Source organism: Filicampus tigris, chromosome 5, assembly GCF_054856515.1.
Source record: "Filicampus tigris isolate MCC_2025a chromosome 5, RoL_Ftig_1.0, whole genome shotgun sequence".
In the NCBI taxonomy this organism is placed as follows: Eukaryota; Metazoa; Chordata; class Actinopteri; order Syngnathiformes; family Syngnathidae; genus Filicampus; species Filicampus tigris.
In genome coordinates, this window is record NC_141221.1 from 24,802,638 (window position 1) to 24,819,790 (window position 17,153).

At 39.0% G+C, this 17,153-nt stretch overlaps 1 protein-coding gene across 2 annotated transcripts; it reads left to right on the forward strand.

The window, feature by feature from the left end:
• Positions 1 to 1,600: 1,600 nt before the first annotated feature.
• On the forward strand, positions 1,601 to 17,153 carry LOC147147914 (golgin subfamily A member 7-like). 2 transcript variants are annotated; one of them, XM_086031495.1, is made up of 6 exons: positions 1,601 to 1,678; positions 2,245 to 2,370; positions 6,180 to 6,332; positions 8,283 to 8,384; positions 9,403 to 9,455; positions 15,111 to 17,153. In XM_086031495.1, the coding sequence occupies exons 1-5, from the start codon at positions 1,670 to 1,672 to the stop codon at positions 9,442 to 9,444; spliced, it is 432 nt and encodes a 143-aa protein (XP_085887621.1). In that variant the 5' UTR covers positions 1,601 to 1,669; the 3' UTR covers positions 9,445 to 9,455; positions 15,111 to 17,153. The 2 variants fall into 2 exon arrangements, with proteins under 2 accessions (XP_085887621.1, XP_085887620.1); XM_086031494.1 differs by having other exon boundaries at positions 1,617 to 1,687.

Here is a 17,153-nt window from a genome sequence, read left to right on the forward strand (position 1 = left end):
CCTCTGTAGAAGCAAGCAGACGCAGCCTCTGAGTGATGCGAAATAGGAGACTGCAATATCCAGGCAACTGGTAGTCATTGAAACAAAAGCCTGACTCAACATTGGCCCAGTGGTACATGGGGCGGGATCAGGGCTGGCTCACATGAATGAGACGGATAACCCCTAAAACATCTTAATTTCAGGTTTATAAAGTATGCTATAATTAGTGATCCTTGAGATATTTTTTGCAAATGCATGTGACATACATGTTATTAAGACAACTGGAAACTGCTTTAACTTGTGAAAATAGCACAAGATGTCTGCTTAAATGTTTCAGCCATGAAATTGGTTTTGACACTGTAAAATTTAGATTATTTTTTGCTAAGTTACTGGGCAGTGGTTGCTCATCTAGAATGTTACAGTGTGGGTCCTGCTGTTCCATCCATCCATCCATCCATCCATTATCTATACCGCTTAATCTCACAAGGGTCGCGGGGCGTGCTGGAGCCTATCCCAGCTGTCTTTGGGCAGTAGGCGGGGGACATCCTGAATTGGTTGCCAGCCAATCACAGGGCACACAGAGACAAACAAACATCCGCACTCACAATCACACCTAGGGGCAACTTAGAGTGTCCATTTGACCTACCACGCATGTTTTTGGAATGTGGGAGGAAACCGGAGTACCCGTAGGAAACCCACGCAGGTACGGGGAGAACATGCAAACTCCACACAGGGAGGCCGTGGCCGGGATCTAACCCACGACCTCTGAACTGTGAGGCGGATGTGCTAACCAGTCGACAGTCGGTCCTGCTGTTGACTAATTTAAAAAAAGAAAGAAAGAAAGGAAGAAAAATGCCACCTATTGTTCTTGGTGAGATGGTTAGTGACAACTGTCCAAGGTTCCCTTAAGCAAGGCACTGAACAGGTCACCTCGTGTTGACCAACCTTTATTGAGACGTTGCACCCATTTTACACAAGGAACAATGTCATGGCAGACTACCAAACAACTTTCTCACAAGAAGTATGAATACTGAAATAATGATTGTGTTTCAAATTACCGGTACTCACAAATTTACCTACTCAGTGTAAAATCTGGGTCTGTTTGATTGGAAACAAACCTTATATACTCACATTTGGTATCTAATGGAATACCATTTAATTGTATGTGTACTTATTGGATAATAATTTTCAGACAAATTACGTTACATTTTATAATTTCCCGCAGAACCCCCTCATGATATCTCTCATTGAAGTGTAAGGCCCATGAGTGAATCTTTTTTCAATTTCAATTTATTTTGAATTTACTCCTTGAGACTAATTTAAGAGGGGCTCCGTCTCAAGAATATAGAATCGTGCCTTGAGGGATTATCATCCATATAATGAAATTAAAATAGAAATCCTGCAGAGTGTAATTATTATTATTATTATTATTACTATTATTATTATTATTATTATTATTATTATTATTATTATTATTATTATTATTATTATTAATTATTATTTTAAATGTTGGTTGAAAGGAGAGTTGAGTTAATGTCCCACAATGCCAATGCAATGCAAACTACTGTACTGCTGGGAGTCTAAACTAGGAACTGTCGTTATGTTGCAAACGTTCCCACACGGAAAACTGTATCAACTGAACGTACCACGGAACAGCTAACGGAAGATAAACATAAATCCCCGTGACAATATGGCAGAGGTGGGTGAGGTAATGTTGTAAAATAAATTATTTTACGCTTGTTGGTCCGATTTTGATTCAGAACAAGGATACAAATAATCTACGGTATTTTATCAGTAAATGGAATGGCTGTATTTAGATTAAATATGGAGATTGTCTGACCGAACAAGGCTTCAGGGTTTAACTTCGTAATGACGTAAGGAGTAGAGAATTGTTTTCATTAAATCGACCAGAGAAATTGTGTCATCGTGTGCCCGAATCGCTGCATTTGGATTCCCCTCGGTGAGAATTATGACGGCAACCTTATAACAACGACAACAACAGATATGGGGACGTTTGGATAATTCCATTAGCTGACAGAACAGTCTCAGCAATTTTGCTTGTGTTAAAACCGTCCAACACTATTTGTGACTACTAGTACCTCCATAATATAAGACGATATGTCACAGAAGCGCTGTAATGATTATCCCACAATAATTGTAAAAATAGAAGCAGCGATCAAAGTAATGTGTTAAAAATATGTTGCTACAAATATTTGACTAAATGACGTATCTATCATTTGATATGTCCATCTCATGTTTTCACAGACTCATAGTTTGCATCCCATTAGGCAACAGGCTGCAATTGCTGCCAAAGTTTTCATACAGAGGGATTATACTAATGGCACTGTGTGTCAATTTCAAACCAAGTTCCCTTCTGAGCTGGAGACCAGGGTAAGATACCTGTATTTATGTGTATGTATATTGTAACTGCTCTTTTGTACTCTGGTGGGTGACTTTCTGTGTGAAGGAACTATTGAAGCTTCCTCAGAGTTGGTATCTTTAATCAGTTGTGAAATGTGCTATATAACCCAAGTTGTATTGTATTGTATGTAATTATAACCAGGTAAAGAATTAGTTACAATAACCCAGTAAAGTACATTGTTAAAAATCGTTGGGCATTCATTAATCAGAGAAAGTCAACATGAGCACAGTCTGCAGATTTTCTTCACACAAATCCAAGTAATCTCTCTGGTCTGACTCATCCAGTAATACTACCAGTATGACCTTGCCCAGGAAGTGATTGTTGTGGTTCAGTGGTTTAGTGGCACAAACTGGGAATTATTTGTATGTTGCATGTGAACTACATCCTCGAATGCAAGCATGTTACTGGCCTTAGAGATATTCTAGAAGTAAGATTTAATAATGCTTGCGACGCCATCTTCCTCCTCTCCCGCCAAGCTCACCAATCAGAAGCAGCATGCTAACACTGCCAGTCATGCAAACCAACCAGTTTCAACACTGCTCCTTGCAAAAGTGGAAAGCTAACTTGCTAATGAGTCACCAAACGCTAAAAGTGCTTCGTGTGTACAAAATACTGCAGTACAAGTCTGGCTGGAACCGCATTTAAGAAAATAGCAACCAGAATGAACAGAAAATTAGCAGGTCAATTAATAAATTCTAGAGGGAAAATAACAGCAACATAGTAAGCGCACACATGCCCAAAAACTGGAAATGAATCATTTTTGTCAGATAGGACGTAGCGCTTCTAAAGTAAAAAGTATATTATTTAATATATTAAATATTATTATAATTATATAATATAATTTCAGAGCTCTCGCAATCCGCCGTTATCCTCGAAAAAATTCTGCCATCCTCTTTTAAATCCGGTCTTTCACAATGACATTACGATAGATTAGCAATTAGCATGGCCTCTCCGGGTTGCCCATCTGCTAATAGTCCTGGTACCGTATTTTCCGGACTTTAAGTCGCTCCGGAGTACAAGTTGCACCAGCCATAAAATGCATAATAAAGGAGAAAAAAACATATATCAATCAATCAATCAATCACATTTTATTTATATAGCACTTTTCATACATAAAAATGCAACTCAAAGTGCTTTAAAACATTCAAAGCAAAACATAGAATTATCTTCAATCAAAAGAAAAGATAAATTATTTAAAAGTTGTTGAAAGCCAAACTAAAAAGGTGTGTCTTGAGCTTCCTCTTAAAAATATCAACAGTCTCTGCAGACCTGAAGTCGCACTGGAGTATAAATCGCATTATTGTGGGAAATTAATTGTGCTCTTAGTACACATCATTTCCACTGAGCTACGATGGTAACATTTAGCTAACATTCACACATGTAGCATACAAGAAAGTTACAGTAAGATAACTTTAAACCCACCAAAACGGTTGTAGATCGATTATTAAGTCTTTTATTTATCCCCGACCGTGTAGAATGTTTCCAAGTCTCCAAAAGTATTTATGTATTCGGTCATAATTATCTCTTTGTTCTCTTCCCCGCTCTCAGCTCCGTACGTGTGGCTGATGCAAGACCCCAGCCAGTGTCTTAAAGCAACAGTACACTATTTTGTATGGATGTATATTGATAGACAGTCAAATTGTCTTTATCATACTATTTTAATTACTTATTTATCAAAATGTTAGATTTTAACCGTTTAAATTATTCATGCATTTTAATTGCTTTAAGGATTTATCTTTATGTTTCTTTATGTGGGTTACAATAAGATGTGAAATGATATACACTATACATGTTATTCTGCTCGTTGTAAAGTCAATATGTAATGCAGGTTTATATGCAGCCTTAGAACGCCCTCCTGTGGTTGTTTGGTGTATTGTTTGCTGACGTTGAAAAGGAAAGAGAAAAAACAACGTGTTAATAATTTCACACATAAGTCACTCCAGAGTATCAATCGCATTAAATTATGAAAAAAAACTGCGACTTATAGTCCGGAAAATACGGCAATCCCTTCGTGAGCGGGGTACTTGTAATAGGTGTCGTTTATTCGCTGCCACTGAGGCGAGATGATTGAGGCTGTGACTACTGAGTTAGGAGCGAAACGGCAACATGTTCAGCAGGTGGTAGAAGCTAGCCAAGTCGTTGCTAAACTTGCTATCTCTAGCTGCTGCGGTGTCTCGCCTCGACCTGCCGACTACCTGGCTACAGGTGGCAAAAGAAGCCCAACGAAGCTTTTTGGGATGTCTCCACCGGATCAAAATAAAAACTGCCGTGCTTGTATAGTTTCTACAGTGGAGCGATTCGGTAAGAGGTAGAATTCCAGTATTTGAGGGAAATGATGAGGCGAGCTTTTCGATCACATTTCATGGAGATGTAACTAAAGACGTCACGGTGTTACCGCACGTAAAAAAAAAATGAAAATAAACTCTTCCTGTGTGAAAGCCACATGTCAAAGTTCTCTAATTCTTTTGGAATTATCTTTCTGTGTGCTACAGGGGCTGAGATATTAATTAAATTGTAAGTGTTGACTTTCTGGGAAAACTTCAGGTTTTCAAGGGTAATTCCAAAGGCGACCTTAGGTTTTGGGGAACTGTTGAGCCAGGCGCTTTAGGCCTTCATTGATTAATGGTCAATGTCACTGTCAGAGGGATATCATTGAAAGATATTTTGGTCGTTGTAGTGGTGTAGGGAGTTCTTTTGCTTGTCTTTGTATCTAATAAAACTCACACAAAATAACTGTGAAAGTACCAGTTTGATTATGATGGCTGTCAGACATTGTACCCATGTCAAAAATAGGCATGAGTGAGGTGTAGTTTAAAGTGCAGTTGTGTGTAACAATCTTGGGGTGGAAACGGGTCATTGTGACCGAACAGGAGCTATGCAGCATTAAAGAGAGCAAGTGATATCTTGACAGCTAAATTGCAGCACAGAAGAGTTATTAAATGAAATGAAATCAAGTTATGGACTTTGTCTAATTAAGCTTTTGTAAGGTTGCTGTTTTGTTTTCTTGACATTTTGAAAAAGAATAATATAGTACCCTCCTCACTTGTAATCTTGTAGGAATGCTAAGCATCAGGTCCAAATGTAATGGACAGATGCCCCGACAGAGAAATGTGGTTTGAATCGCTGCCTCTGAGTTGAAAAATTAGAGGAAGAACAAAGCATGTCCCGAAAGTGCCTTAGACCGCTGATGTTTGGGGCCTGTTGCCACATTCCTCGGGCACACGGGAGCAGAACTTTGGAAAGTTGTCAGAAAAGCAAGATTCCCTCAGCTGCCTGCTTGTCTGGTCTGGAGGTTCTTTATTTCCCCAGTATCTAACAAGAGCTCACCAAGCACCATGTGCATTCGTCTAACATTGACAGCTCTGTCAAGCAGCCCATTTAAATATTTGCTAGTCATGGCTCAGTTTATAATCGGGCAGCCTACAGTACAGCTGAGATTTAGAGCCATTTATTTTAGTCAAGGCATGTAAGTAGGACTGAAGCCTTCATAATTCTGGATTTTTACTGTGTGTGTTTAGCTATCAGTCTCTTGTTAGGTGATGACATTCAAAGAACACGTTGTTAAGGGCATTTTAACCTTTCCAGGATGTTTGTAATCATCATCCCCTGATGTTTGATTGCTGACAAAGCATATTTGAAGCTGGAGGATGTGGAAGTCAGTGAATCAGAATTATCAGTTGCTATTTGCTATTTTATATGGTAACTAATTTACTATATCCTTTTCTTAACGTGTTTTTTTTTTAACGTGTTCTTTTCCTCCCTGAATGATGTGTTAAAGATCGACAAACAGCAGTTTGAGGAGATGGTGCGGACTCTAAATAACCTCTACACTGAAGCAGAGAAACTTGGAAGCCACTCATATATTGAAGGTTGTCTGGCCTGCCTGACCGCTTATACCGTGTTCTTGTGTATGGAGACACATTATGAGAAGGTGAGTGAAACTTGCGTGGACAAAGAAGCAATCACTAGCCCCTTTTACACTTGAACTCTCAGCCAGCTTTGTGACAGTTATTTCCCGGCTCACAGCCCTGTGTGTCAGGTACTCCAACTGAAACGCTTTGGTGGAAAAAAACTTGCATTTGTGACTTTTTACCGTTACCAGCTCAGTCTTCTTTGGTTGATATTATTCATGCTCGGTACATTGTAGTCCTTCTTAGTGATTGGATAATCGTATGTAAAATAAACCAGCTACTTAGATTAGTTCTCTTAAACTTAATATACCTCACATGTTTTAAGTTAGATAGTGTTTAAATGCCTATTATTTTCTTGACCAAACAACATCTTAAAAGTTTGAAGTTTAGCACAGAGTTTGTGTACAGATGCAACTTTGGATCGGAGTCATCTGGCCCCGCTGTTGTCCGTTTCAGAAGGCAGGTTCAACAAACTCTGAGTCTAATCCTGAAGTCTGAGTTAGGAAACTCTAAGATTCCCGTTCCGGAACAGCTGATTTGAATCAGTTTACTGAACTCGGATTTTCTTCACCTGGAGTTAAGTGCGTGCACCACAACCATGAAAAGCCAGCATCAATGTAGCCCCGATTCGACGAGTCACCATGGCAACGGGGAAGAGAAGGTTTTTCACCCCACTGGAACTTAAAATATTAATGCGTTCGAGTTCAAACACATTTTGAGGAAGAAGTGCAACACCGCTGCAGTTGCTAAAAGAGGGAGACGGCGTGGGAGAATATTGCTGCTTGGGTCAATGCGTATGTTATCAAGTCCCATGCACTCGCAATAAAATAACGGGAAAACTGCACTGAAAAAAACGGTTGTATTTACTCAAATTTATTTCATCAAGTGGTTGCACAAAATAAAATCATCTGTATCCAGATACATTGTTAAAATGCTTTAAAAATGTATCAGGAGCGAAATGTATGAAAGAAATAAAATTCATTAAATTAAACAGAAACTTATTTTAGTATATGTACATGATGGCTCAAAAACATAATTTTCTGGAAATGCTAAATCATCACTGCGCTGTCCGATCTCCCGACGAATATTTAATTCTCTACGTAGTAACGCTGCACCTTCATCCGCAGGATCACTATCAAAAGGACATGTCACGTTTGGCTACACCGACAGTGAAAAAAATGGTGTGTTGAATTTACTCACTTTTATTTCGTCAAGTGGTTGTCTACTCTACTTAAAAAAATATCTTAATCCAGATGATTATATTTCATGCAACCACTTGGAAGAAATAAAATTGAGTTAAATTCAACAGAAACTTTTATCACTGATCCTGCGCCTAATGGACTTCGGATTCCATTTTTTTTTAATGACAGACTGCAGAACTAGGCTATGCCAAAACTTGCCTGTGAACTGAATTAATGAGGAAATTAAATGGAGAGTGTGGCTCTGAAAGAGGCCGGAGACAGAGAGACACTCGAGGTTCATTGAGATAAACCTGGTCCAGGTTAGCTTAAGTTACCTCTCTCTCTGAAACCGAGAGTTAGCTAGAGTTACCCCTCTTTCTCTGGTTTGAGTTACCTCCCTTTTTGAAAGGGAAAAATCCGAGTTTCTCTCACTTCAGGGTTAGCGGACTCTGCGCTTTTACTAAACCTGTTTTGTGAAACGGAGCCTTGGTGTGTCCGACATCCTTCAAAATTTATATGGCACTTATATGTAATTGGAAGTTTTTCAAAATCAATGCGGCTTGAGTACATCATAGTTACCTTGTAGTTTGTGAAGCGGCATGTTAACTCATTTTAACATTTGCTCTTCAGCTTCAAAGCTTTGAGCAAAAACTGCAACACCTCAATTTTTGTGGCAAACTTCAAATTATTGTAAATGATAGAATTCGAATTTCTCAAACATCGTTGCATGTTTTTGCATCTGTGAGAAATGTGCAGTATTTTAAATTGCTCATTGTGTTCTCTTTACAGGTTTTAAAAAAGATTGCAAAGTATGTGCAGGAGCAGAATGACAAGGTGTACGCACCCAGGGGTCTCTTGCTCACCGACCCCATCGAGAGAGGCCTTCGAGTCGTATCCTCTTCCTCAGCGTCTAATGAGTTGAGACAGAACACTCTCCTCTGTTTCTTTTCCCTTGGCTGAAATATTTCTCAAGCCATGTTTAACCACTTAAAAAGGTTGACAAACAATGAACAAACGATACATTCCTCAGCTCAAGACAATGGCCACAATAATCAACTTCAACCTTTTTGAAACTTTATTAATAAATCAGCTGCATGGGAAGAGCATGGCTTTTGTGTCAAAACTAAAATATATTTATGCAAATAAATTGGTAATCATTCAGAATGGTTTGCAAGAAAAAAAAAAAAAAGGCCATTTTGAAATATGTATGGCATTGAACCACATTACAATCACCCAAAGGCTGCAGTTGTTTACTGTGTTTTTTCCTGAATATAAATAATAAAAAGCTTCAGTGCTGGTAATTTACAAGAAATCCAACACTGTATAGTGGTGTTAAGTAAAAAGCACAAATCAAATTTGTGTTTGTAGTTCATAGCAGCTGCATAAAATTATATGCTTTACTAGCATGTGTTGAGGAAGTCATAGACTGACGCAACATTCAAATTAAATGGAGCTGAGCGGCAATACGAGATTAGGGATAAGACAAATATAACTGAAATTGTTCACAGCTGAGCTTTGGAACTACCCTTGCCTCTGAGTTTATTGGGCTGACAGTGTTCTGGATTATTTCCCCAACACTGGAGAGCTGCCGTGCTGTGTTTGGCAAAGGGGTCCTAGTGGAGATTGACGCAAATGTATCACCTGAACTCTGATTTCAACATCAACAGCATAATTGCCAGATCATCACCTAGCAACAATGTCAGTCAGTCAGGTGCTGTCATGGGACCCCGCACCCCCGCCCCAAAATACTTGGAGGATCTTTTAAGTAATGAGCCTGCGCAATGTTTTGTAACTGGTAAAATTCCCTGACACTAGCGAACGTGAGATATTTTGTTTCACTTGGCCTTCAGTTGAGTGAATTGAAGCCAAAAATCGTTAAAATGCTCTTCCTTGACTCATTTCGTTCAAGATTGAGGTCACTATCTTTGAAGAGAGAAACCTGACTAGATAGAAGTTTCCAAGGTGAGTGTCAAAGATTGTCAAACTTGACTTTTACAAGAACATTCCAAAAATTACAGTTTTGGTCTTGGTTACACAACTAACCAGATGTTGTCCACGTTTTGTTTTTGCATTTTCTCATGAGATGTTTGTGTACGAATGTTGTATTCGTTGTCACTATATTAAAGTTAAATCTGATGTGTTACACTTCTGTAGGATGAAAGTAACTCAAAACAAATGCAGAATGGGCTTGGGCTTTCACTTGCATAGCGCTAGCGCTTTTCCACCAACTAGGCACTCAAAGTGCTTCACACTGACTCCTCCCTCACCTACTGTTGACACCGCTTTAGGAGCAACTGAGGGTTCAGTATCTTGCTCAACATGACACTTCGACATGGCCACAAGGGCCAAGGATTGAACTCACTACCTTGGACGACGCCCACTCTAGCCCTGAGCCATGCCTCCCCAGTAGTGTAGAAGTAAGACTGTAATATAACTACTACTATCAGAAAATGGTAATAACATTATTTTCTGTATCACATTTTGGAAGCCCGTTGCCCAGTTAGACTTTTTTTTTTTTTTTTAACCAATAACTATCAAAACTTTCCCAGACGGATTTATAAAAAAAAAAATAAAAAAAATCATCTGACATAGCAGGTTAAGGTAATCCTCATTCAAAAAGTAATACCCTCAGTGATCAAGAGCACATAGCCCAGAGCCCACAGCCATACACATGCAAGCTTAAGTCTCCTCATCTGCTTGTACCCGTAATGAACTGCTTCAGAAACATGGGATTAGCTTCCATAAAGCATTAAAGGATAATTCTTCCTACTTTGACATTCACATGGCTGCTGCTCAGTGGCTTGTTACTTCACTGAGGGCTGTATATGCAACATTGCAAATGTGTTTCACTTGGAGGACCACTGTCTTGAGATTGAGCCCAACCAAGCAGCTGAACCAAACAAATGTTGAAATGTCATTTCAGCACACCAGCGTTCATTTTGTACTAATGTCTCAGCCATGGTGAAATATACATATATTGATATATGAATGAAAATTGCGCTTTTCCTCATTTATTGGCAGTATGTGATCCAAAGAATGCCAGAATGTTTGTCATCTTGTGAAATTTGACATAAAGACACTTCGCTTCGTAAGGTGTTGAGAAACATGTCTTGATTTCAAAAAAATAAAATGAAAAATTCAATTTAAACAAATTAAATACAAGAAAAAATTGGCAGTCAGTAGAAAACAGGCCCCAAAAACGTACTCTGTATAAGCACCATATTCTACACCTTCATGATGACATCCACCTCATGCACCAGATGTTTTGTTTTTTTTAAACTGAGGAATTATGGAAAGTTTGGGCCGGGGGGTTCTTGTTTAACCAAAGCTTAAAATCTGCTTGTCGCATGCTGTTCAGATTTCGTGGAAATCCTTTAAACAAAAGGTAAGTTATGAAAACAAGGTAATAAGTACAGGTAAATTAATCAGGGTTTGGTCATGGCAAGTAGGCCTACAGCTGTGTAACTGTTACTTTGCTTTGGGTAACATTAACATGCATTCTGTTCCGTTTTACCCCAATGAAGAGTTCATGAGGAGAAATGGAAACATTCATTGTTTGATGCCATGTCATCGTTGATTACACAACAGCTGTTATCATACTGTACCGCATGTATTAGCAAATGTGCTGAGTTAGCAGTCAGATTTATCTCTTACCTCATTTCTCCTTTCCCGCCTTAAAGTATAAAACCTGTGTTATGCAATGTTATTTGATGTATTGTTCTCCACATGAAAGCTCAAGAAAGGACCAACTGACCGAGCAAGTCAACATTTTACAAAGATGTTCCAAATATGAGAGGAGTTTGTAAGCCTGAGAAATGTTATTCCACCCCTTCTTCTGCTTTTTCTGAGCAATGTCATTCTGTATCGCGCCTTACCATCAGTGACGCTTATGATTTATTTTTTGTGTGCATGTGAAATCATTGCGGACAACAAAATAAGGTTGTCAACCACAGATGGCGTTTCAACATCTGCTGCTTTGTCACTCCGGCACCATGTGTTTTGCCTCATGTGTGCATCGCCGGTTGTAAATAGTTTCCATCTCTGCCACAGAAGATTGATTCTCTTACTCCTTCATCCTGGATAAGACAGGGCCATGCTGTTATCCAGACGTGCGGGACCAAAACCTACTTAACATAGACAAAGGCCGGGGCTCACTGCACATCTCTGAACACATTGTACACTCTCAGAAAAGAAGGGTACTAGGGGTGGTCCATTTTTGTACGTCACGGTACACATTTTTGTGATATATCCTGTCGGGTTCATAATTGAACCCCTTGGTACCAAAAAGTATGTTTAAGGTCAGAAAAATGGTCCAAACAGCCAAGGGGACTATTTGCATACCTTTTTGATTTGCAAGGATAACGGTACAAACAAGTGCTCGGCCTCTGTGAATGCCTTTCCAACTGTAGGCAAGTTTAAAGTCGAAAGGAATAAACATCAAGAGTAGTAATGTAGAACAGGGATGAGAAACATATTGCACTTTGTGCACTTAAAACCAACTGACAACAGTTCTTGTGAAGAAAATAAAATCTGTTATGTATGTTCGCAGTTTTTCGGCCACTTTTTGGTTCCCAGGATGCCTTGCAACTTTTTTCGTCATGAGGTCGCTAATCATCATGATTTGTGTGTTCATGTTGCCCATAGTTTGTTGAACGTGTCTTAATTCCCTGTCACGTTAGATTTATGATGCACATTGTTAACACGAAACCACGACTGTGACTTGTGTGTGAAGCATTCAAATTCGTGTTAGTTCCGTTGATGCTAGGATAAAGTGCTCATGAGATACAATCGTGCGTGTGATTGTGCACATCTTGGTACATATATTGTAGACTCTTCACTTCCTTTTGTATATTTACATGGTGGTCGTCATTAGCTTGATTTTCTTTTCTAATGGAGATGAACAGGTCCAAGTGCTACTGATTGTTGATGAACTTAAAACCGATATTGCCCATTCCTGGTCTAGACAGTACCCTTTTGTAGGCAAATATCTTTTATAATATGTTTAATCTTTATTTAACCATAAATGTCCTGTTGGGATTAAAAAACACTTTTTTTCAAGAGAGTACTGCCCAAGTGGCCACAAAACGTTTGTTTCAACACAATTTAAAATGACATCAATTGGATCAAGGATCCCAAACTGCATCCTTGACGGCCGCTTTGCTGTATGTTTCCCATCTCTACGTGCTGAACCACACCTGATAGAAAAATGCCTAGTAACGATACTCATCATTTGAATCAGGTGTGTTGCAGCAGGGAGAGATGGAAAACATGCAGGAAAGCAGCCCTTGAGGACAGCAGTTTGAGACCCCTGACTAAGATAAAAAAGTTACAGGTTAAGGAAGCTGTCTACTCTGAGATCACTTATTTCCCGTCCTTTTGCAACAAGTTCTATGTAGATGGGGCAGAGAAGATAAAAAGCCTTTTTCTCTAACTCAGTTCAGGAAAATGGAGCAGTTAAAAACGTTATTTGAATACAAACTGTGGGTATCAACACTCCTGCTTGTGATTAAGCTACAAATGTAGGAGGGCCGTAGTCCCAGAATGGCCTTGTAAAGTAAATTATACCAGTGTGCCAATCGGCTGATGGACAAAGGCCATCCCACTTGAGAGGATGGTTCACAATAATGAGTCAAGGCCCTACATTTTGTAATAAACCTCAGAGAAGCATGGTACACAGAGTTTTAACCTCAAAAGAAAACCAATTTATTGCTGTTTCAATTTGATTTTCTTTACAAGCTTCTCAATATGGGCTTTGAAAGTGAGCCCCTTCAAGCAACATACCCAGATATTTGTACACAAGTACTACCTCTTTCATTTCACTAAAGAGTGAACACTATGGGGAGTACTTGTCGACCCTTCCTGGAGTTTGAACACGTCAGTTTTGTTTGCATTAAGGACTAGTTTTAGCTGCAGAAATGTGTGCTGCGCCACATCGAAAGCTTTCTGCAGACATTCAACAGCATTAGCGGCGGATTGTCCAAAACAGTAAATGATTGTGTCATCGGCATGAAAGTGCATACTAGTATCACACATATTTTGTCCCAAAGAATTTATGTACATGATGAATAGGAGAGGTCCTAAAATGGAACCCTGTGGCACCCCCTTGTAGATGCTCACAATTTCGGAACACAAATCATTGTATTTAATACATTGGGTCCTGTCATTCACAAAATGTGTGAACCAGGATACTACATGATCTGACAGACCAAAATGGATAAGCCTACGCTTTGAAGCTGTGTGGTCCACAATGTCAAAGGCCTTAAGTCCACTTTATACTCCGAGCAAGCAGCGACTGCACAGACGTCACTGCGACAATGCCACGTATTTAGCCTTTATACTCGCTCACAACCCATACGCGTTGTTTTGAAAATGTGTTGCAGTTTTACTCCAAGTCGGAGAGTGTCACTACGCCTGGTATTGGCGAGGACACCACGGTGGAATTTTCTCTGCCTTTTTATATCTGTGTTGTACTCTATACTCTTTTTCGTCCGTCCTTCTCCTTTAGAGAAGCACACCCACACACAACTGTACAAACATAAAGTATGTACAAAGACAGAATTGTATTGGAGAAAAAAAGCTGAACTAAAGGAATATAAGCCACACATTTGTCCAAATGCATTCATTGTGATCCCTTCTCTGAGTCGATGACCTCAAATGGTGTTGGGCAACACGCTCAGATGTGAAGACAGCCCACTTATCTGGAACCAGTGAGAGCGGTGCATACATTTACTGCATTTAGTTTCTCAAGTGCTTAGACCTGTTTTACCAATGTTGGTGCATAAACCCTATTATCCAACAGCAAAATGGTGGCTAATGTAAATTCTGAGTGGCGAGTAACTCTGGGAGACCAATAGACACAGTAACTGGTGAGTAAATTAATTTGTTAAAAAAAAAAAAAAGTTAATATCAAGCCCTAAATGCTAATGTAGCATTAATTGAGGAACTCATTGAGCCAGTGGCTGGAACTCACATGACTACGACATTTCAGGGTTGCGAGTCAAATGTGGCGACCAGCAGTCCAAGAGTCTGGGGTACCGCAGACTTGTGGGGAGGGAGATAGTTTGTGGCTGCCTTTGTCGGTGATGATGACAACTTTATAGCATACGCTCCTCGTCAAAAGTATTGGAATGGCATGGTCAACTCTTGTTTTTTGTTGTATTCTGAAGACATTTGGGTTTCAGATCTAGATGTGTTAAACAACTCGGGACAGAGCACATTTCGTTTGAAGCCAAACACTTTTCAAGTGTGCAACTATTGGCACAGACATTGTTAAATAAAGTGAATACCGTTTAATATTTGGTAGCATAACCATTACTTGCACTGACTGCATCAAGCCTGTGACTCGTTGACTTCACCAGAGTGTTGCATTCTTCGTTTGAAAAGCTTTTCAAGACCTTTACTGCAGCCCCTAAATCTGCACGAGGAAACCAGCTCCATATTATCTGCAATTCAATTTCAGACCTGCACAGATGTCATAATACTAATTTGTTAACATGCCTTATGCGAATAGTGCACTTTCAGCTGTCTGAGGCACTCCTTGTCACCATCATAGCATGCTGTCATGCGTAGCGAAAATGTTTCTCTCCTTGATGTTACCTTGTGTTAATTTTCTCGTAGGATCTGCTTTCTGGGCGGAGCTTCTGTGTCACAGCACCAATGCGCCCTACTACAGTCCCCGCTACCACCACACCTGAACTCCGCTGCGTCTCAACAATCTATTCTGCAGCCCTAAAATGACCGTCTTCAAGATAGTGTTTGTGCTTGTTCACTCAACAGCCTGGCTCATTAAGCCTTGTCACGATGCAGTATTTGGACTAAATCTCTTCAAGCCATGACAAATTACCTTTTGTTTGGTGTTGACCAGAATTGTGCAACTATAAATCCTATTTGAAGAATGAAGCCAAAACCAACCAATGTGTACGTGACTTATTTATTTTTTTTATATGATGCTAAAAGTCTGCAATCCATTTTGTTTTGCTGAACATTTTTATGGTTACTTTTTTGTAATCTCTCCAAGGATAACTGACATGCTGATTGTTGTCAGACTCAGACATTCCAGTCACACTGCCATAGTTTATAATCGTAATATTTTCTCTTTTTTTTTTTAAATGCCTTGATTCATAAGTTGTAGCTCTCTGAATACGCAGCGCTTGTGGTCTGTTCATAATGTGCATGAAATGTTGTATTAGGGCGCTAATTATTTGTATACTGTGCCTTGCAAAACATTTGGTTAAGAATCATTTGTTTAGTGTGAATTTCTGCCATCTGAAATGTAAAAAGTGTATGATGAGCCTGTTTTGTTATTATTGGTTGGTTAAGTTAGTGTAAGCCCTAAAACAAACCTAAATTGTTATTGTTATTATAGCCCCACCCTCTCCCCGCCCCCTCAACAATGTAACAATGATGACTTCAATATCTGCATTTTTGTTTTCTTTTCTTTGGTGTATGATGACAAGCACCAAAAAGCCAAGCTTAGAGATTCCCATTGTGGTGAATATACATACAGGTGCTTGACAAAGGAATTAGATCACCTTCTAATTTAAGGTTCAATTAACATTGATCATTTCAAAAATCATTTTTGTGATTGTTATATTATGGATGTTATATTATTGTTACTGTATATGGAATGTAGAACTCTTTAAATTAACCAAAGTGATGTTTTCAATGCGAAAATATATATGATACTGTTTCGCACAACAAAATAGAAAAGCTCATGATTATGTATTTCCTATGATTGCAATTATTGACTTGCATTCATGAACAGACAAACATCGTTTAATGTTTGAATGTGTTGCTTGATTAATTGATTTTTTTTTTTTTTTAATTATAACGTCTTGGAAAAGCCTAGTAAGCTGCTCAAATATTTGTAGAAAAAAAGGTGCATTCAGTCGTAATTTCCCCTAAGGTGACATGGAAGTTAAAAAAAAACGTTGCGTTCCCTCGCAAAAACTTTGCATTCCATCGCAAAGATTTGCGTTCCCTCGCAAAGATTTCGAGATAATGCAAAGATTTCTTTTTTTTTTTTGCAACTCAACGTTTTTTTTTGTTGTTTTTTTTTGTTTGTTTGAAGGCATGTTTATGTACTTACGGGTCATTTTCCGGGTAATCAAAAGCAACAAAGGGAGTGTTTTCAGACGTGGGTGAGTTTAATTTAATTGCTTTGAAATTCGCTTGAAATACAAGCACAATATCAAGCACAGTTTCCAAATAAGCGAAAGACATCTTGGCACATCTCAAACACCCGCACATTAGAGGCTCGGCTAGGCTAGCTGCCAAACCGACCCGGAAGTACATAAATACGCATTTAAAACAAAATGCGTTCCCTCACAAAAAACTGTGTTATCTCGCAATTTTTGCGAGGGAATGCAGAGGGTTTTTTTTTTTTACTTCCATGTCACCTTAGGGGCTCCGTAAATTCCTGTTCAACTTAGTAAGATGACATGAGCGGAGGTCTAATAGATTTGGTAAACACAGTTGTCTGAATTTTTCAGGACATCCATAATTGATATTTTTGTGTAATATAAACATGAGGCTGTTTACACTTTGTTTTACCTTATTTAACTGACCTTTGGTTAAGAGTCTTTCTTTTTGTGGACGTGCTGAATTTTCCCAAATAAGAGTTTATATCGTGATGAATAAAATGTGTACCTGTTTTCCTCA

Coding starts and splice junctions, on each gene's coding strand:
- LOC147147914 (XM_086031494.1), top strand. Junction 2,371..6,179: donor CTTCTGAGCTGGAGACCAGG/GTAAGATACCTG, acceptor GATGTGTTAAAG/ATCGACAAACAGCAGTTTGA. Junction 6,333..8,282: donor TGGAGACACATTATGAGAAG/GTGAGTGAAACT, acceptor TTCTCTTTACAG/GTTTTAAAAAAGATTGCAAA.